Source organism: Entelurus aequoreus, linkage group LG17 (assembly GCF_033978785.1).
Source record: "Entelurus aequoreus isolate RoL-2023_Sb linkage group LG17, RoL_Eaeq_v1.1, whole genome shotgun sequence".
Lineage (NCBI taxonomy): Eukaryota > Metazoa > Chordata > Actinopteri > Syngnathiformes > Syngnathidae > Entelurus > Entelurus aequoreus.
The window spans coordinates 8,123,978-8,146,691 of NC_084747.1; the positions used below are offsets into that span (position 1 = coordinate 8,123,978).

Sequence of the window (22,714 nt, forward strand, 5' to 3'; positions counted from 1 at the left end):
AAGAAGCAAACTTCATGAATGTTTTTTGTTACCAACAAGTATGTGCTCCAATCACTCTATCACAAAAAAATGAGAGTTGTAGAAATGATTGGAAACTCAAGACAGCCATGACATTATGTTCTCTACAAGTGTATGTACACTTTTGATCGCAATTGTATATATTTATTATTAATATTATGATTTTTATTATTAACAAAAACGGTTTGTTTCAAACTTAAGTCACATTTTAAACGTATGTACAGATGAAACGAACAACAAAAAATACATGTCAAGGCTACCAGACCCGCCATGTTGTTTTGTTTTGAAAGTGTCACTTTCTTTTCCGGTTTTGTTTCATATTGCAATAATGTTATGTTATATGAGACATGAGACATCGTGTGCGTGTTGGCTGTTGCTGTTTTGCTTTCTGTGCTACTGAAGTGAATTAATTAACTCATATTATGTTCTACATATGGAGAATGTTTATATTCAACTTGGAGAAAGCGAATCACCAGGTTTAAGTAAATAATGGTTGAGCCCATTATAAATTAAGGAGCCTTAGTTGGACATTCGCATGTGGACTGGAATTAGCTCTCTCACGAGAAGAGGCAATAAATTCAGACTTCGGAATGCAAAAGTGATAGCTCTATCCTGGAGGAGAGACTCCATGTTTATCTTAAATGTCAACCTACAAGTTATAGTATACATTTGTTGTCTTCCCATTCACTTATACACAAACACATCCTTACATGGTCAGGTTGTACTCTACTGAATTAACACACACCCAGACAGAGAAAGAAGGAATATACGACTGTGGTTCAAATCCTCCAAGTTAGGAGTGCCTCATTTTTTTTACTTGACCTCCTCCTGGAACTGCAGTCCTGTATAATGACACTTGCTTGTAATAAAGCACCTTTTGGTTCAGTAAAGCGTCTCCGACATCTCTTTTGATCCAGCCGCACTGCCGTGTCACCCTTCTGTCCGGAGGAGGATGATAAGATCAGAAATACACATCACTGCACTATAAGGCTGGGAATTATCCGATCCCATCCGAATACTAGTAAATACATCAACACTTTCACCGATATTGATACAGTTATTTTTGTCTGAATTTTTTCAAGATAAAATTGATTGAATGATGTTGCTTTTAACACAGGGGTGTCAAACTCGTTTTTATTGAGGGCCACGTCGCAATTATGGATGCCCTCAGCGTAACCGTGTATATATATTGTTGCGACTGGCCAGTATTCCCTCTCAGGGAATTAAAGTCACTGGTCAATCCCAAGTTATTTCGATGACATACAGTATATGCTGAGTAAGAAGGACCATCAAGACAGAATAGGAATATTATCAAGTTTTACTGAAGCTTCAGGAGACCAGCCCACATCAATGCAGTCATACCGTCATCTCGGGATGGTCTAACATTCAAACGGAAAGAAATTACTTCTTGAATCGGAAAGCAGTCCCCCCAGAAAGGAATGCCTAAAACACTACACAGACTTCTGTAGACAAAGAGAAACTGGTATACAGAGTATACATGGAAAAATACTAGCTGCTCCAAACATGACTATGAATAAAGAAAGAACTCTTAAACATATATGCATTCTCCACAATATGAATATGACTGTATAATAGATTTGTCACACAATTGGAAAATTCTTATATTTTTTACAGATTGATGGATAACTTGCCTTGAAATTGTAAGTCAACATGGCAAGCAGATATCAAGTGTTTCTTTTTGACCCCCCTCCCAAAAAAAGAGTCTTGGAACCTCAGATGATATTAAAGTGTAGTACATATGCAATTGCATGTGCAACGTTTTTCTGTCAAAAATTAAAGAATAAATACATCTAGCCAGAAAGTACTTTTTATTTTTTATTTCCAGCCTTTCACAAGCCACCTAAAATGAAATGTTGAGCCACATAAAAATGAAGTGGAGGGCCACTTTAAATGATGTGGAAGGACAGATCAGACCCTTGACAACTGTGCTTTAATATGTTGAATGTCACTATAATGACTGACAGGAGTTTTTGTGTAAAAATAGACAGTTTTATGTCTTCCACAGCTCCTTTACCACATGGGTTTCCCCAGGGCTCAATCCTTGCCCCAATCTTATTTGCGCTTTACCTTCTCCCCCTTGGTTCTATTTTTAGGAAGTACGATATTGCATTTCATTTTTATGCCGATGATTGCCAGATTTATTTTCCCATGGCACAAAATAACAAGGTTCAACGTCTTATTGACTGCCTGCACGACATCAAAGCCTGGCTTTCACCTAACTTCCTGAGCCTAAATGAAGGCAAAACAGAAGTTATGTTGTTCGGTCCAAGTCGCTAACCCCTCCCCCAACGTTGACCTCGGCACTTTGACCCCGTATCTCAGCGACTGTGCACAAACCTGGGGGTAAAGTTCGACTCAGATTTTAAATTCAAAAAACAAATCAGCAGCGTCGTACAAAAAAGCTTTTATCAATTACGCCAAATAGCGAAAGTGAAACCGCTTCTATCAGGACATGATCTCGAGAAATTAATCCACGCCTTTATCTCGACTCGTTTAGACTACTGCAATGCCCTGTATGTAGGCATTAGCCAGGCCTGCAGCTCGTGCAGAACTCTGCTGCTCGTCTGCTAACACAGACCCGCAGACGTGAGCACATCACCCCTATATTAGCGTCCCTTCACTGGCTCCCTGTGCATTACAGAATCAATTTTAAACTCCTTTTATTTGTTTTTAAATGTCTAAACAACCTCGCGCCAACATATCTCTCCGACCTCCTTCAGCCTTACTGCCCCACCCGATCCCTAAGATCAGCCGATCAGCTGATGCTGACGGTCCCGGACACAAGGCTGAAGCTTAGAGGTGACAGAGCTTTCGCTGCTGCTGCTCCCAAGCTCTGGAACGACCTACCTCTGAGTGTTAGACAAGCCTCCTCTCTTCCTGTTTTTAAATCTCTCTTAAAAACATACTTTTATTCCATAGCTTTTAACACTGAGTGATACCCATCCTGCAATGGCACCCCATAATACACCTGCTGTGAACCTGTTTTTATGTTTTTATATTGTATTTATTTATTTTTATCGTGTTCTGTTTGTGTTGTGTTGCGTTTGCTCGGTTCTCGTATTATTTTTAACCTGCCCATTGTACAGCACTTTGGCTACCCCTGTGGTAAATTTTAAATGTGCTTTATAAATAAAGTTGATTTGATTTGATTTACAATCACAATAAAACACAGGGCAATTTTGGCAATCAAATATTTATTTTAATCAGCATTTGCAGAACAATATACAAAATAATACAATAAACAAAATAACAAAAGTATTCCCTTTTTCTCCTTCACTACATAAAGTTTTGAGTCACACAAAACGCATATCTAACATGAACATTAAACTATTTGTGAAAAATATCGATATCATCACTCAGGTATCGATCTGGTACCTATGGTGCCCTTGGTATCGATAACATCGATATTTGGATTGATCTGCCCATTCTTAAAATTTGCGCTTATATCTTGGTTTTGGCGAGATTCTTTTTTTTGCTTTATTTTTAAATGCTAAACCAAACTATCCTAAACTAAAATAAATATAAATACCAAAACAGTATTATACACTTCCCAGCCACAGTAGTACTAAATTAGACAAGTCAGGAGCCATTTTGAAAAACAACATTTTAATTTTGCTTCATAAGACCACTTCTTCGCCAGCACATGTACATAACTACCTACAGTATATCTATACTATGATTATGGCTGTGTTTTCTCCAGCATATTGAAAATCTGTGTAAATGTTTCTCACTTAATTCTGTTTTGGAATATGTAATATTACTCACAAACAACCCATCGGATGTGTGTAGCTGCTTTTCTTATCACCACTCACTAATGAGATAATCTGGTATCATACACACAGGGGCTCACTTTTTGGGTGACTTCTTACATATGACGTTACACTTCCATGGTGTAATAATCTTGTTGCACAAACTGGACAGGAATTTATATTTTCTGTTGTGTGTCTGCATGTGTGCGAGCAGTCATTTCTTACACCAATAACCTTAACCACGAACGGAGCATTTAAAAGGTTCTTCTCCATGAGTGCTAAAATGACTCCCTGTTTAGAGAACCTTTTACTACAAATTGAATAAAGGGTTTGTGTGTGTGTTTCAGCATGTGTTGACCCTAAAATGTTGTGTCTTAGATGTATTGATGGGAGCCTATCCCGACTTGCAGCTGGGATAGGCTCTAGCCACCCCTGCTACCTAAGAGGGACAAGCGGTAGAAAAATGGATGGATGGATGTATTGAAGACTTCACAATAAAGAAGTCTTTTAAGTTTTCGCCACCATTAAGCAACTAAAAGGTTACTTGTGCTACCATAGTTGCCTTCTGGGTATATCAGTTACCACAAATTTAGCAACTCATTGTTTTTTCTCCTGAGTGTGTTCTCATGTGATGAGACAAAGTTCCACTTTGAGTGTAACTTTTACCGCATATTGAACATTTGAATGGTTTTTCTCCAGTGTGAGTTCTTATGTGTCTTACCATGTCTGCATTATAAAGGAACCTTTTGTTACAGACTGAACAACTAAATTGTTTTTCTCCGGTGTGTTTCATTGTGTGTCGGGTCCAACCAGCTCTGGAAAAAAAGCTTTTGCCGCAATCTGAGCAATTAAATGGTTTTTCTCCAGTGTGCGTTCTCATGTGTTGGGTCAAATTGCTATTTTTAGTGAAGCTTTTGCCACAAACTGAACACTTGATTGGGTTTTCTTCTGTGTGTGCTCTCATGTGTTCGGTCAAATACCTCTTCTGTGAAAAGCTCTTGTCGCAAACTGAGCAGATGAACGGTTTTTCTCCAGTGTGCGCTCTCATGTGGTCAGACAAAATGCTCCTTTGAGCATAGCTTTTACCACAAATTGAACAACTAAATGGTTTTTCACCCAAGTGTGTTCTCACGTGGTAAGTTAAATTGCTTTTTTTAGTAAAAATTTTGCCACAAAATGAGCAGCTCCAACTTTTTACTGTCTTCTCTTTATGGTGTTTGCTGTCAGTCCTCATATTACCTTCACAGTCTGTGTCGCTGCTCAAAGTTTCTTCAACCTCGTCTTCAGCCTCACTATGTGAGAGCGGCGCTAAAATGTTGTCTGCTTGTGGTTTCTCTTCGTCATCTTCAGTCTTCACCGTGACAACCGTCAGTGGAAACTTGGTGAGATCAGCCTCCTCCAGTCCTAGATGACACTCTCCTTCTTGTGAGATCCAAAGTTCATCTTCTTCCTCTTTAATGTGGGGGGGCTGTGACGCTTCCTGCTTCAAAGTGGAGCTCCCCCCCAGCGACTGAGAAGAAAGTTCTTCAGGATGACCAATCAGCTGCTGGACATCTGCGAGACACAACACAAAGACACTTTAGAGCTAAAATAATCCATGGGATGTTTTTTTAAATTCGCTACACACTATTTTTCTATGCACTGTGTTTGTTTGTATCTATTTCAAACATGGAAACAAAACTTTTAACAAAGTGGTCACTGCAAACTTGTGTGTTCGTCGATTCTGCTCCCTTGTACTGGAGTGTGTGCCACCATTCTTGATTACCTCTGAAGGAACTCTGAAGAAATGTTCATCCTTTTCGCGATTTGAACGGTTCGCACAGCTGAAAATAACACAATTATGGGGTGTTTTTCTTCGAGAAAGGCTAAATGGTGCCGAGTACCCGTTGAGAACAGACACCGTTGGACTACCGCGCATATTTAATGAGCCGTACATGACTTAATTAAAATCCAAGCAATAATACAACACTTATTTACAGTGTCATACAAAGTTTAACACGTCCGAAACGGAGTAGGAAGAAGCAGATCTCTCTAATCCTACCCCTTGTCCATTTTACAACTATTACTATCAACTATCACTTCCTACATTCAATCTTCAACATGCATATATACATACTGTCAGGTTCAAACACTGATGACATCTATTAAACAGACAAAGAAGCAAGGAATTAAACAGAGACAGAATTCAATTTAGCTCAATTGAGGAGAAACGTCTGGGCTGTACTCTTTGTACAGTCTTCCACCACGCTCTGACGAAAGATTGTACGCCTCCTCTTTTATTTGGACTTTCCCTGATTACATGGCAACAGCTGTTTCTAAAGGAAGGGGGGTCGTAAACAGCCGTCGCCTTTGGTTACAAAACAGTTCAAAGAAAAGGTGCCTGGAGGGGGGTCAGGTCCTGCTTCCTCTCCGCTTTGTAGATCTCGGGCCAAGACCAAATCTTCCTGTGGATTACAATACATTAAAGAAACCGACACCTTCATGTCGCTTCCCATCCTACACAGTGGAGTTTTACAAGCCTTCTTCTTGGTAAGATCAAAGACAGCTTTTGTCCTCTCGCCGGGAACTCATGGCAACACAGAGTTTTGTGATAACTTTGATACAATTATTCTGACACATACATATTAATAATGAATACATTCTCATAAATAAATAAGTTATCTTAAAATTTGAACTATTTCCTAAATTAGATCTAATTGCTTAAGTTCTTTGCTCAAGCCATTTTTAATTGAATCACACATAAGAATACACCAAAGATTTTAAGTGTTTTATGTGCATACAAAAGTTTTAAGTTTCATATTTCCCTCAGGTTATATTTATGACTAACATCTTATTACATGCGATTACATTACCGATCATAATGGTACTTATGCACATAACAAAATGACCAGTGATGCTGTGAGTCCCCAGAACCCACAGGATGTGATTTGAGTGGGTCCTGGAAAAACTTAGAGGGTCCCTAAATGGATCTGTTGATAACCTTTACGTGAACGCTTAGAGGGCGCTCATTTCCAAAGTATTTTAAGCATTATGTTCCGCTCACTCGCAGCTTACACCAGGTAATGACGTAACTACGGCCGCATGTAGCATCTGCACTAGCTTCGTGGGTTAGCTAATAATAGCGATCTAGATAGCTAACTGTCATAACAACACGACTGCAAATTGTTAGTTCTTATGTTTTTACTTTTCTAAAAATGTTCCTTTAGTGGTGGAATGATATGATACGGTTATAATTAACCGATGGATTCATTTATGTTGAAAATGGATCTGGAATTAAACAGAACCGAAAAGGCAACTGTCACGAGGGCATGAAATACACAATATAAATAGAAAAACAATTTGTAACAACACAAATAAAAGCCAAATAAATTGGTACAATTCTAATAAAAACAACTCGTTCTAAAAATATAATTAGAAGTGTTGATTTGAACAAAAATAAAACATTTTTAACCGCAATCGATATGCCTGTTTGGTTGAGAGTAGTATAAGTAGTGTTTACACTACCGTTCAAAAGTTTGAGGTCACCCAAACAATTTTGTGGAATAGCCTTCATTTCTAAGAACAAGAATAGACTGTCGAGTTTCAGATGAAAGTTCTCTTTTTCTGGCCATTTTGAGCGTTTAATTGACCCCACAAATGTGATGCTCCAGAAACTCAATCTGCTCAAAAGGAAGGTCAGTTTTGTAGCTTCTGTAACGAGCTAAACTGTTTTCAGATGTGTGAACATGATTGCACAAGGGTTTTCTAATCATCAATTAGCCTTCTGAGCCAATGAGCAAACACATTGTACCATTAGAACACTGGAGTGATAGTTGCTGGAAATGGGCCTCTATACACCTATGTAGATATTGCACCAAAAACCAGACATTTGCAGCTAGAATAGTCATTTACCACATTAGCAATGTATAGAGTGTATTTCTTTCAAGTTAAGACTAGTTTAAAGTTATCTTCATTGAAAATAAGGACATTTCAATGTGACCCCAAACTTCTGAACGGTAGTGTATGTAATAATGTATTAAAAAATTGATCATTTGACCTACACAGGTATCCCACCTGGCCCAAAATTAACCTCAGAACAAGTTAAATGGCTTATTATAATAATCAAATGACAGCAGTTATTTGAATCAGATTATTTTCTAACACAAGTGATCTAGCCCGTTGACAAAGAAAGCAACAAAACAGTCGTGTATGAATCATTTGAGACATTAACAACTTTTAGAGATCAATTTTAGTTTTACTTAAAACACTGACCTTTTGCACAACGAGTGGCAAAAAAAACATGGGATAAAGTGTACGATCATGTCACTTTTTGTCTGTAAAATACATCATCACATTTCTTATTGGCATTTATGTAACCAACTAACATTTCATGATTGATATCCATACATTAAAGGCCTACTGAAATGAAATTTTCTTATTTAAACGGGGATAGCAGGTCCATTCTATGTGTCATACTTGATCATTTCGCGATATTGCCATATTTTTGCTGAAAGGATTTAGTAGAGAACATCGACGATAAAGTTGGCAACTTTTGGTCGCTGATAAAAAAGCCTTGCCTGTACCGGAAGTAGCGTGACGTCACAGGTTGTGGAGCTCCTCACATCTGCACATTGTTTTCAATGATGGCCACCAGCAGTGAGAGCGATTCGGACCGAGAAAGCGACGATTACCCCATTAATTTGAGCGAGGATGAAAGTGAGAGTGGAGGATTAGAGGGCAGTGGAAGCGATTCAGATAGGGAAGATGCTGTGAGAGGCGGGTGGGACCTGATATTCAGCTGGGAATGACTAAAACAGTAAATAAACACAAGACATATATATACTCTATTAGCCACAACACAACCAGGCTTATATTTTATATGCCACAAATTAATCCTGCATAACAAACACCTCCCCCCTCCCGTCCATATAACCCACCAATACAACTCAAACACCCTCACAACACACTCAATCCCACAGCCCAAAGTACCGTTCACTTCCGCAAAGTTCATACAGCACATATATTTCCCCAAAGTTACGTACGTGACATGCACATAGCGGCACGCACGTACGGGCAAGCGATCAAATGTTTGGAAGCCAAAGCTGTACTCACAGTAGCGCGTCTGCTTTCCAACTCAAAGTCCTCCTGGTTGTGTTGCTGCAGCCAGCCGCTAATACACCGATCCCACCTACAGCTTTCTTCTTTGCTGTCTTCATTGCTCATTAAACAAATTGCAAAAGATTCACCAACACAGATGTCCAGAATACTGTGGAATTTTGCGATGAAAACAGACGACTTAATAGCTGGCCACAACGCTGTCCCAATATGTCCGCACAATCCGTGACGTCACGCGCAAACGTCATCATACCGAGACGTTTTCAGCAGAATATTTCGCGGGAAATTTAAAATTGCACTTTACTAATCTAACCCGGCCGTATTGGCATGTGTTGCAATGTTAAGATTTCACAATTGATATATAAACTATCAGACTGCGTGGTCGGTAGTAGTGGCTTTCTGTAGGCCTTTTAACAATCCTTTTTTTTTTTTAACCTACATTAGAATTCTTGATAAATGCCAGTAGAAGAAGCACAAAAAACGTGTTTGTTTCAACATAATAATCGTTATAAGACGGTTAGCTAAATAGCACGCGTAACACGCTGTTAATGATACTGATTGGCTGTGTGTGAACTGCGTTAAATGGAACTGGCAGTTACATTTTATATGTGCTGTTGGAGTTTCCCACTTTTTGTGTGGCAGTAAACGCATCAGCGGCTAAGTTGTCTGTTGGTGAGAGAAAGACAGACACAGACAGAGATAGAGAGAGAGAGAGCAGAAAATGACCAGTTCTGCTTGCTAGTAAATTTATTGCTAATGTTTTTTTGGTGTGTTTACGGCCGTCAAAGAGTTTTGTTCAATAAAAGTGATCGATGGACCTCCTGTCCTCCTTAAAATGTCTCCACAGAAGTTACAATAATTGAACCGTGTTGACAAACGCATATATTTGCAGGGCGCGGATACGTCAGCAGTAGAGATGTCCGATAATATCGGCCAATAAATGCTTCAAATGTAATATCGGAAATTATCTGTATCGGTTTCAAAAAGTTAAATTATTGACTTTTTAAAACGCCGCTGTACGGAGCGGTACATATCCGGTAAAACACGGACGTAGGGAGAAGTACAGAGCAGTTGCGTCTTCCAGTCAGCAGCCCCTCCCCTCTCCCCTCTCCCCTCTCCCACACACAACACAGGAGTTGACGACTGCAGCATGAGAGGTTTACTGGCGACGCTTGATGACCTCATCAAACCGCCGCGAGCGGATCATAACAACAACAAGAGTGTGTTGTTGCCGGTGCTGTAGCCGTGGCTAACAAGCGAGCTCGCTCGGTGACTGACTAACGACACCATGTCTATGGTTCGGGATTATTTTAAAGTGTGTCTCACGGATAAAAAACTGGAAATTTGCAATGACTGCAAAAAGTTGGTTATGCGAGGAGGAACCAAGACGTCTGCCTTTAATACGAGCAATTTGATCTCCCACCTCTTCAAGAATCATAAGGAGATACACGATGAATACAAGCGGAAGATGGATGAAAAGCAAACACCGAAAGCAGCTTGCAGTGAACGGAGGTGCCCTGTCTCAACGCAGCATTTCAGAAGCTCTGACTGACTGCTAGGCCACTTCAAGCACTCACCACTAGCTTGCAGCACATTTGTGTTACTCATACAAATACGTTAGAGCAGGGCAGATTGAGCCCAGTTTATAATTCCCTGTTATACAGTATGCCAGGCAGTCTTGCACTAAAGGAGGACTATGTTATTGTGTACGTTATGACTCTAGTATGCTCTGGACTGAAGCTGTGTGCCTTCATTGTTTTTGTAGCTGTTGTTTTGAGGCATGTTTTAAAAAAATCAAAAATAATGCACCTTGTGAAAGTCAAAGTATAGTACTTCCCATAGTTGTAGTGGGTATCAGGATTATCTCAGGGAGAGCATGTCCCAAATTCCAAGCTGCTGTTTTGAGGCATGTTCAAAAAAATAATGCACTTTGTGACTTCAATAATAAATATGGCAGTGCCATGTTGACATTTTTTTCCATAACGTGAGTTGATTTATTTTGGAAAAGCTTGTTACATTGTTTAATGCATCCAGCGGGGCATCACAACAAAATTTGGCATAAGAATGTGTTAATTCCACAACTGTATGTATCGGTATCGGTTGATATCGGAATCGGTAATTAAGAGTTGGACAATATCGTAATGTCGGATATTGGCAAAAAAGGCCATTATCGGAAATCTCTAGTCAGCAGTGGACACCCTAGAACGGAGGTCGCGACCCGCATGTGGCTCTTTAGCAGCGCCCTAGTGGCTCCCTGGAGCTTTTTCAAAAATGTATGAAAATGGAAAAAAGATGAGTGAACAAATGTATTTTTTGTTTTAATGTGGTTTCTGTCAGAGGACAAACATGACACAATCCTTCCCAATTGTTAGAAATCCCAATGTTGTATTACAAATGCTTCATCGATGAGAGTATTTGGCGAGCGCCGTTTTGTCCCACTAATTATGGCGGTCCTTGAACTTGTAAACACACGTACAACTTTCTCCGACGTTGCCACAGAAAGACGTGTTTTAAGTCACTCCTTTGTCCACCAAACTTTTTATGCGGTGCGTGAACACGTGAGCTTTGTTGATGTTATTGATTTGTTGGAGTGCTAATCAGGCGTATTTGGTCAGTGCATGACTGCAAGCTAATCGATGCTAACATGCTATTTAGGCGAGCTGTATGTACATATTGCATCATTATGCTTGGTTTGGAGTTATATTTGAGCTCATTTACCTTCCTTTACTTAGGTCCTCTGTGTATTTAATTTGTATTTGCATGTCTCATGACACATTATCTGTATGTAATATTGGCTGCATTTCTGATAGTTGTTTGTGTGCCATGTTGTTCCAGACCACAGCAAATGTTACCCAGCTTGCAAAGAATATAATAAATGAATTAGAAGTAGACAGCCTGCCGTTTCCTTTAAGTTGGACACACACATATATACCTTTGGCCATTCTAAGACCGTTTTTTTTCCAGGAGTAATCTCACCTTCTGAGGAGCCTCCGTTTTACAATGTTGTAAAAATGTGTAGAATAAATATTACATTTCAACATTTCTGTCAACGAAGATTTGCAAAAGCCTGCGACACGTAGTCATTTTGATAGTAGGCTAATATAGCTAATATAGACACTTCATTATAAGACTTATATAAGGCTTTTTAATTTTTGCGGCTCCAGACAGATTTTTTGGGGTATTTTTGGTCCAATATGTCTCTTTCAACAGTTTGGGTCGCCGACCCCTACCCTAGAGGGACCAGTGGTCATGACATCACAAATACCGTAGGGGAGGGCAGGCTTTGAGGAGCCAGGCGGCAGCACAAGCCACAACCGAGAGACCAACGACAATTTTTAATATTATCGACTCATTTTATCGGTTGATTTTTCATTATCGGAAATATCGATGTGACGCCTTAATTGCCATAATCGGTATCGCTGATAACATTGTGCATCCCTAGTTGTATTTATCCTATTTTTGAGAAGAAATGTTGTACATTTGAGGACCAGGTTATTATTTGCTTTATAACTTATTTTAGACGTTTGTAGCTGTACCAAATAATTGGATTTTAGTATTTTCAATTTAACAAAGAAAGAGTTTGTGTGTTTTCTATAATCAACATTATGTTTTATTCTTACTGGTCTTATTTGTGAGATCGTTAGTGACTGGAGTGTGCTTTTACAATAATTTCCCCATATTCATTTACAATTGTAGTAGAATTTCTGACCTTTTGACCTATATTTCTTGTCTTTTAAGAATGTCCGCTCATTTTCAATACTCTTGTATTTTTGTGCCATTGAATGGACCAGTTGTGGGACAAAAGTGAATATTAAGTCGTGCCAACCTGTCTACAGAATGTGTTGACTGTCTAAAGGATTCGAGTTGTTATGGAACAGATAGGAAAAACAAAACAAGACATTGACGCACTCGATAAGGAACGATGACGCACAACAGACATATAAAAAATGGCAGAAGACCGGAACTCGGGAGTGATTTTGGCTTGTGTGTGTCTTGTTTGCTCCGGAGTAACTTGTGGTTTGTCTGCACGGCCAACTCAATTCAACCTGCACTTCTGATAATGGGTAAATAAATTTGTTGTACTAAACTACTTTTGTTGCCTGCTTAAGCTTCGGACAATCCACTACACAATAACTCAAGATATGGTAACACGAGCAAACAATAGAGAATGAAGAGGGTTTTAGTGCAGAACATCCATCCATCTTCTTCCGCTTATCTGAGGTCGGGTCGCGAGGGCAGCAGCATAAGCAGAGAAGCCCAGACTTTCCTCTCCCCAGCCACTTGGTCCAGCTCCTCCCGGGGTATCCCGAGGCGTTTCCAGGCCAGCCGGGAGACATAGTCTTCCCAACGTGTCCTGGGTCTTCCCCGTGGCCTCCTACCGGTCGGGCGTTTGGGTGACATCCTGACCAGATGCCCGAACCACCTCATCTGGCTCCTCTCCATGTGGAGGAGCAGCGGCTTTACTTTGAGCTCCCCCCAGATGACAGAGCTTCTCACCCTATCTCTAAGGGAGAGCCCCGCCACCCGGCGGAGGAAACTCATCTCGGCTGCTTGTACCCGTGATCTTGACCTTTCGGTCATAACCCAAAGCTCATGACCATAGGTGAGGATGGGTAAATTGAGAGCTTTGCCTTTGGCTCAGCTCCTTCTTCACCACAACGGATCGATACAGCGTCCGCATTACTGAATACGCTGCACCGATCCGCCTGTCGATCTCACGATCCACTCTTCCCTCACTCGTGAACAAGACTCTGAGGTACTTGAACTCCTCCACTTGGGGCAGATCTCCTCCCCAACCCGGAGATGGCACTCCACCCTTTTCCGGGCGAGAACCATGGACTCTGACTTGGAGGTGCTGATTCTCATCCCAGTCGCTTCACACTCGGCTGCGAACCGATCCAGTGAGAGCTGAAGATCCTGGCCAGATGAAGCCATCAGGACCACATCATCTGCAAAAAGCAGAGACCTAATCCTGCAGCCACCAAACCGGATCCCCTCAACGCCCTGACTGCGCCTAGAAATTCTGTCCATAAAAGTTATGAACAGAATGGGTGACAAAGGGCAGCCTTGGCGGAGTCCAACCCTGACTGGAAACGTGTCCGACTTACTGCCGGCAATGCGGACCAAGCTCTGACACTGATCGTACAGGGAGCGGACCGCCACAATCAGACAGTCCGACACCCCATACTCTCTGAGCACTCCCCACAGGACTTCCCGAGGGACACGGTCGAATGCCTTCTCCAAGTCCACAAAGCACATGTAGACTAGTTGGGCAAACTCCCATGCACCCTCAAGGACATATTTAGCTTTATTCATGATTGAAATATTTGCTACCTTACGTTGTACATTTCTATTGTGAGCTTTCCAGCTCATCTTGTCATCTATTATTACACCAAGTAATGTAATTTCCTTCCGTCTATCGATGTCAATGCCCTCTATTTGTATTTGAACATCTTGTGTATTGTTACCGAATAGAATTATTTTAGTTTTACTTAAGTTTAGTGATCCATTGTTGTAAGTTATCTATTTCTCCTGCTATGGTTTTCATTAGCTCCCATATGTTCTCTCCTTGGCAAAATGCAGTAGTATTGTCTGCAAATAGTACTAACCTTGAGTCTTTTATGAACTTACAGATCTCCTTTGCATAGAGGTCGAATAATGTTGGTCCGAGCATTGACCCCGGGGGAACATGGCACCTTTAAACTGGCCAATGTGTATTCACCTAGCTTCATATATTGCGTCCTATTTGTTAGGTAGCTTATCACCCAATTTAAAGCCAACCCCCTGATGCCATACAATTATTTGTTGATTAAAATGTTTTGATTAACTTTGCCAAATGCTTTTGTCCAGAGATACTCCAGCAATACTGCTAATGATTTTTTGCATGGGTCATTTTTTCCCTCTGTGATTTCAAATTGTGCCATTGTTGTAGAAATGTTAGATCTAGACCTGTATTGGATGTCTGCAAGTATTTTTTTTTAAATAAAATGTTCTAACCTTCTGTCAGGTCATTTTTCAATCTTAACTGAGACATGTCTGTCATTTGTGAACTAGGGTCCATCTCTACAGTCTTATACATCGATACTGCTTTTGCTATTTTTCTTTTGTTTGGAAATTTGCCCGTTTGAAATGATAAATCACAAATATACACTTTCAGGTTCCGAAAGCTTTTTATGACCTATTTTATTATTTCCACCCTCTCACAATCAGTTAATGTTTTGGATTACATTAAATGTTTTCACCATTTCAGTTAAAGCTAAAGCTTTCTTGACATGAAATAACGACACTTTGTAACCAGCATTAGTGACACAAACACTAATTTGTTACTGAGGAAGAAGATACAGCATGTTGAGAATCCGTATTTAGCTCCTGCCTACTTTTGTTTGATAGTTTTTAAAATCTTACCAAGAAGTGTCTTTTTTTTTATCAATTATTTAATGTTGTGATCTTAAACAAATTAGCTTTTTTTTTACAAAAATATTTGTGACCAGAGTTTTAGGTTGAGCAATAGTAACATGCAATAAAACAGAATTGTATTTATCGTTTATTCATTTTGAAAAAATTCTGTTATTTCTTGCTATCTATCTTAACCTTTGTGTGGTGTTTTCATTTTTTTATTAAAAGAAAAATGATACAATTAATTAATTTTTCAAACTGAGACTCACTGACTTTGGCTCATTTTCTGTGAAGAACATATATTAGAATACATATTTAATGACCACACACCATACACCCCCCCCTACACATTTTTATTATATATAAGATGTCCGGGTCCACTGGACCCGGGGCTAATAGAAGTGTAGACATTGATGTACTGTGTACCACACACACACACACACACACACACACACACACACACACACACACACACACACACACACACACACACACACACACACACACACACACACACACACACACACACAGCAGGCCTAGACAGGAGGAGGACAGAGTGTAGGTACACAGAACATCAGAGGGTCAAATGTGCGAGAAAATGAGAGCAGACAGTGTTGACAAACAATGTTGCAACCTCGTGTGGGAACCGCAGGTGCAGAAACACAAAAGAAGAATCCCTGTGGGATGCAGAAACTGGCAGAGAAATTTTCCGTGCAACTTTTAATGCCTCGCAATCAAACACTTTTATGTTAAAATACTAAACAGATGTTTACATTATCCCAATAAACATCTGTTCAGTTTTTTAACATAAAGTGTTTGATTGTGAGGCATTAAAAGCCACAAAATGAAACAGGTCCATCAGACCCACAAACGCTGGCTGAGTAACAACAATATGAACATTACACAAGGGTTAAATACATATGCTCCACTTTCATCATCTTCTATTATATTGTCTCAAAATAACTTTAACTGAAAAGTTATTTTTCTCTTCTTTTAAAAAACATGTTCACATTTCAAAATAACACTTGTTATATTGTAATTATCACACCATACAGTGAAAACAGTAGGTTTTTGCTTGAAGTGGCCATATCATGATTTTTTTTCCAACATTTAAAAGACTTCCTTGTGGTCTACATAACATGTAATGGTGGTTCTTTGGTCAAAATGTTGCATAGATGATGTTTTAAATATTTTCTTTAAGCTGTTAAGACAGTTTCCTCACCGTTTTGTGGGCGGTTTTATTTACGTGCCTCCACTGTGACTACCTGGTCACATTTTGTCACGTCGTGTACTTTCTAGGCGTGTAACGGTACACAAAAATTTCTGTTCGGTACGTACCTCGGTTTAGAGGTCACGGTTCGGTTCATTTTCGGTACAGTAAGAAAACAACAAAATATACATTTTTTGGTTATTTATTTACCAAATTTGTAAACAATGGCTTTATCCTTTTAACATTGGGATCACTATAATAATTCTGCCCACGTTAATCAACATTAAACTGCCTCAAGTTGTTGCTCAGATTAAATAAAATGACACAACTTTTCTTCTACATATAAAAAGTGCCAAATTAAACAGTTTCAAGTCAACTCATCATGTTTCATTTATTACACCATTTTGGAAGCCTGTAGTTGATTTTTATTATGTAAATGTTATATTTTTATCAACATGTGATAGCAGGGACCCTGCCATTCAAAACTAGGCTGCTGCATTACTAATGATTAATGTAACTATAGCTGAAAGAATAGTACAATAGCAATAGGAGAGACTATTCATCCCTGAACACCATGGAGTTCATGTAGGCTTAATGATGCAGTTACATTATTATATCAACTATCAGAGACAGAAACTCTTCATTTAACATAATGTCCTTTTTTGCTGCTTCAACACAGAAAAAGGTCAAGTGAAATAACAGACAGACAGGGCTTTGCTGTCCGTAACACACACACACACACACACGGACACACACACACGGACACACACACCACACACCGCAAAATGAGCTAACATTACGCTAAAAGCGAATTAGCCTTCACCTCAAGCCAGGACTGCGAGTGAGCTGAACTGCCTTTTATATTTCTAGAAGGTCAACGGGCTCATAGTGATGTTACTAGTAGTTGACTGGGAGGTGTTTATTATCATTTGGGGAGAGTCCGCTGCCTGATGCTTACCTGCTAAACGCTAAACACTGACTACATGCGCTCTGAATACGCACTGCTGATTGGCTGTTATCGCTCTTTGTGTAACCAATCAGATGGTTGTGTGGGTGGGACAATGCTGGGTGCTGTGTAGAGGACTGACAGAGACAGAGGCAGAATGAAGCGGAGCAGCTTGTTAAGATTTTAGCTTAGGCGGCTACTTAGTATGTTCGTGGGGAAACTCGTTCGGTACACCTCCGAACCGAACCGAAACCCCCGTACCGAAACGGTTCAATACAAATACACGTACCGTTACACCCCTAGTACTTTCACGTGTTTATCAAAGATTTGATTAAGTTATGATTGCTCAGGTGTGATTCACTACAATAGGGCCCAACAGCACACTGGATTCCAGTTAACTGAAATACCACAACACTGGACTTCAGATAAGTATAATTTAAGAACTTGCACACAAAGCAACACTGGAGGTTACTATGACGTGCACATTTTCCGCGCATGCGTATTAGGTCGCGTTGCCACGGAGGCGGGAGGGGGTCTTAAACGGTGGCATTGTTATGTGTGGACACGGATAAGGCTAGGTGGGATTTACCCTGGATAACCTTATCCTGATTAGTGTAAACGGGGCCTGAGTGGAGGCACGTAAAAACAGGGCATCTTCAAAAGACGAAGATGGTCTGTAAAACATAATCTATGCAAAATGTTGACCAAAGAACCACCATTACATGTTGCGTAGACCAGTGGTGCCCAACCTTTTTTGCACCACGGACCGGTTTACTGTAGGCAAATCATTTTCAGGGACCGGCTTTCCACTTGTGCCAGATAAATACAGCAAAAATAAGTGCATTAAAAATACAACTCATGATAACGTTGAATTAGTGGGAGCCCTGGGCTTGTTTTCTTTGCAATTGAGATCCCCAGCAGGTTACCATCAACCTGCTAGGGACTGCAGATGGGAATCGTCCTTTGGCTACAATCTGTCACATTTATACTTTATATGTTCATTAATGTGCATTGTATCATGTCACAAAGTTAGAACAAATACAACAAATGGCAACTTCCTATGAGGAGTTGTATTGGGGTTAGGGTTAACCCCATAAACAAGCTTATTGGTGTGTCTAGTTCAGTCGGAGTAATTGCAGTCGTTTATAATTTATTTAAAGTTTCTCTGCTGCCCGGTAGCAAATGTGTCACGGACCGGTACCAGTCCCCGGACCGGTGGTTGGGGACCACTGACGTAGACCACAATTAAGTGGTAGAAATGTAGAAAAAAATAATCATGATATGAGCCCTTTAAGTCTTTGAGAAACAAGAGTCCACGTCTGAAGAAGGAATTTCTTGTAGAAATGTGAATGATATTTATATAGCGCTTTTCTCTAGTGACTCAAAGCGCTTTTTCATAGTGAAACCCAATACTTAAGTTACATTTAAACCAGTGTGGGTGGCACTTGGAGCGGGTGGGTAAAGTGTCTTGCCCAAGGACACAACAGCAGTGACTATCAATCAATCAATCAATGTTTATTTATATAGCCCTAAATCACAAGTAGGATGGCGGAAGCGGGGGATCGAACCTGGAACACTCAAGTTGCCGGCACGGCCACTCTACCAACCGAGCTAATACGCCCCCATTTCTCATAGAAATATACAATTAGATATTTGCCTTTTGCAATTTAAGAATAATGATTTTGATTAGAGATAATGGCATTTTTGCCGATATCCGATATTGTCCAACTCTTAATTACCGATACCGATATACACACTCGTGGAATTAACACATTCTTATGCCTAATTTTGTTGTGATGCCCCGCTGGATGCATTAAACAATGTAACAAGGTTTTCCAAAATAAATCAACTCAAGTTATGGAAAAAAAATGCCAACATGGCACTGCCATATTTATTATTGAAGTCACAAAGTGCATTATTTTTTTTAACAAGCCTCAAAACAGCAGCTTGGAATTTGGGACATGCTCTCCCTCAGAGAGCATGAGGAGGTTGAGGTGGGCGGGTTGGGGGGGCGGGGTTTCGGGGTAGGGGGTACCGGGGGTGTATATTTTAGGGTCCCGGAAGAGTTAGTGCTGCAAGGGGTTCTGGGTATTTGTTCTGTTGTGTTTATGTTGTGTTACGGTGCGGATGTTCTCCCGAAATGTGTTTGTCATTCTTGTTTGGTGTGGGTTCACAGTGTGGCGCATATTTGTAACAGTGTTAAAGTTGTTTATATGGACACCCTAAGTGTGACCTGTATGGCTGTTGACCAAGTATGCATGGCATTCACTTGTGTGTGTGAAAAGCCGTAGATATTATGTGACTGGGCCGGCACGCAAAGGCAGTGCCTTTAAGGTTTATTGGCGCTCTGTACTTCTCCCTACGTCCGTGTACACAGCGGCGTTTTAAAAAGTCATCAATTTTACTTTTTGAAACCGATACCGATAATTTACGATATTACATTTTAAAGCATTTATCGGCTGATAATATCGGCAGTCCGATATTATCGGACGTCTCTAATTTTGATCTTAACAACATACTTTAAAGGCAACAAAGTTCAACTATACAACATTTATCTTGGTTTCTAATGGATAAAATAACAACTATTTGGTAACTTTCTTTGACTTTATGAGCTGTGACACTTGTGGAGAACTTCCCAATAATCCAAAATTGACAGTAATGAAATTATTATTGTTCTTTATTACCTCCAATCCTCTGCACGTTGATGTAGACATGTGGTCCAGTCTTCTCTTCACACACTGCACATCTCTTACTCTTCCCCAACATCTCTTCTTTCAAATCTCTATTTTCTTTACACAAGCGCTTGTTTTGCTCTTCCACTTTCTTCATTTGACTTTTGCATTCTTTCATCTCCTCTGATGTGAACTCCACTGCCTTCTTCAAGCTGACAATCATGGCGTTTCTTTGTTTGACTTGCTCAACAAGATCGGCTATTATCTCCGCGACGGTCTTTTCAGGGTTTATGATAGCCTCCAAAATTGCGTTGTTGGAAATTTCAAGACGCTCTTTTTTATCTGCAGTTTTCGTCTTTATCTCCGTTGGTGATTTGCTGGAAGTTGGTGGCGCTGATTCTCTTTCGTGTTCTCTTTTAGCGGACGTCGCCATCTTAGCATAGCAGTAGTCGTCCATCTTCTATCACGTCTTCAATCTTCACTTCAGGTAACACTCCATCGCTGCAAACTCAACCTCCGTTTCGTGGGTTTTTAGAAATGACGCATCGTGGAGAATCTATATAGCTGTGAGATCGTACATTTACAACTTCTGTAGGTAGCCTCAGCGGCTCAGTTCGCCATCTTGGTCGCCACCAAACCTACTCAGAAACACGATCGCATCTGCGCATGTGCGGGATCGACGTCATTTCCTTTAACTTGTGTTTACACGACGGAGATTCTGCAACCTTTTTGAATGTTGTGTTTTATTTATGAAAAGAAAAACGTACAGGGGTTACAATAAAGTAAACAAATACGTACACATGTATGCCCGACCCTTTGACACGATTAGATGTTGATTATCTCTCTAAGAATGGGTTACAAATACAGCCAACGACAGCGCGGGAAAGTGTATAAATACATCACATAGTATTTGATTGATTGTTTAAATTGTTGCGCATAAAGACGATCTTCTTTGCGTGACTTATTTGCAGCGCTTCTATATTCTTAAGCAGTCTCCAAAATTGCCACAAGATGGCAGCAGTGTAACGTCATTGATGTCGGAGTTTTCTGCAACATTTTTTTTTTTTACGGACTTTATTTATCCTCCCACTTCGACCGCATTTATGAGGCCCTTAACATACATGAAAACTCGCCAATTTTCCGCAAGTGCATCAAGTTCGGTCCCGAAAATAGTTGAATTATATACATAACAGTATACATATTTATGTATGTATACATATGCATGTGTATATATATATATATATATATATATATATATATATATATATATATATATATATATATATATATATATATATATATATATATATATATATATATATATATATATATATATATATATATATATATATATATATATATATTGGAATTTTCCCGATATTTTCCGCATCTACTTTGTTTTAGCGATCAATAATATTTCAGTTTTTATCCTTCTTTGAGGGGACATTGTTGATTGTCATGTCATGGTCAGATGTACATTGTGGACGGCCGTCTTTGCTCCACAGTAAGTCTTTGCTGTCGTCCAGCAATCTGTTTTTGATTACTTTGTAGCCAGTTCAGTTTTAGTTTTGTTCTGCATAGCCTTCCCTAAGCTTCAATGCCTTTTCTTAGGTGCACTCACCTTTTGTTTATTTTGGTTTAAGCATTAGACACCTTTTTACCTGCACACTGCCTTCCGCTGTTCCCGACATCTACAAAGCAATTAGCTACCGGCTGCCACCTCCTGATATGGAAGAGTATTACACGATTACTCTGCTGATCTCTAGACAGCACAGACACTCAACAACAACACATCATTTGCGGACTATAATTACTCGTTTGCAAAAAATATTTTTACCCCAAATAGGTAAAATTAGATGATCTCGCAGCACACCAGACTGTATCTCACGGCACGCTAGTGTGCCGCGGCACAGTGGTTGAAAAACACTGATGTACAGTATGTGAAACCGTCAGTGAGGACAGTCCTGAGTGTAGTGACTCTCACGTCCGTGTCTTCGCAAGGGCTTCTAGTTTAAAAGCTTAAAGGCCTACTGAAAGCCACTACTACCGACCACGCAGTCTGATAGTTTATATATCAATGATGAAATCTTAACATTATAACACATGCCAATACGGCCGGGTTAACTTATAAAGTGACATTTTAAATTTGCCGCTAAACTTCCGGTTCGAAACGCCTCTGAGGATGACGTATGCGTGTGACGTAGCCCGGCGAACACGGGTATGCCTTCCACATTGAAGCCGATACGAAAAAGCTCTGTTTTCATTTCATAATTCCACAGTATTCTGGACATCTGTGTTCGTGAATCTGTTTCAATCATGTTCATTGCATTATTGAGAAGGAAGCCGAGCAAGCAAAGAAGAAAGTTGTCGGTGCGAAATGGACGTATTTTTCGAACGTAGTCAGCCACAACAGTACACAGCCGGCGCTTCTTTGTTTACATTCCCGAAAGATGCAGTCAAGATGGAAGAACTCGGATAACAGAGACTCTAACCAGGAGGACTTTTGATTTGGATACACAGACGCCTGTAGAGAACTGGGACAACACAGACTCTTACCAGGATTACTTTGATTTGGATGACAAAGACGCAGACGTGCTACTGTGAGTAT

The 22,714-nt window shown here is 40.0% G+C and overlaps 2 protein-coding genes across 3 annotated transcripts in view; one reads left to right on the top strand and one right to left on the bottom strand.

The window, feature by feature from the left end:
* The window catches only part of LOC133632243 (gastrula zinc finger protein XlCGF57.1-like), a 78,556-nt gene that overhangs the window by 33,782 nt on the left and 22,060 nt on the right, over nt 1-22,714 (top strand). The gene's annotated exons all lie outside the window — the stretch shown is intronic.
* On the bottom strand, nt 3,228-20,760 carry LOC133632251 (zinc finger protein 391-like). Its single transcript, XM_062024587.1, has 2 exons — nt 20,119-20,760; nt 3,228-5,342 (listed from the first exon to the last, which is right to left on the bottom strand). The coding sequence occupies exons 1-2, from the start codon at nt 20,561-20,563 to the stop codon at nt 4,378-4,380; spliced, it is 1,410 nt and encodes a 469-aa protein (XP_061880571.1). The 5' UTR covers nt 20,564-20,760; the 3' UTR covers nt 3,228-4,377.

Excerpts from the sequence above, each read along its gene's own strand:
- LOC133632251 (XM_062024587.1), bottom strand. The coding sequence starts at position 20,563 with ATGGACGACTACTGCTATGCTAAGATGGCGACGTCCGCTAAAAGAGAA. Across the intron at positions 5,343-20,118 it reads CAACGTGCAGAGGATTGGAG|ATGTCCAGCAGCTGATTGGT; the intron begins GTAATAAAGAAC and ends TGTGTCTCGCAG.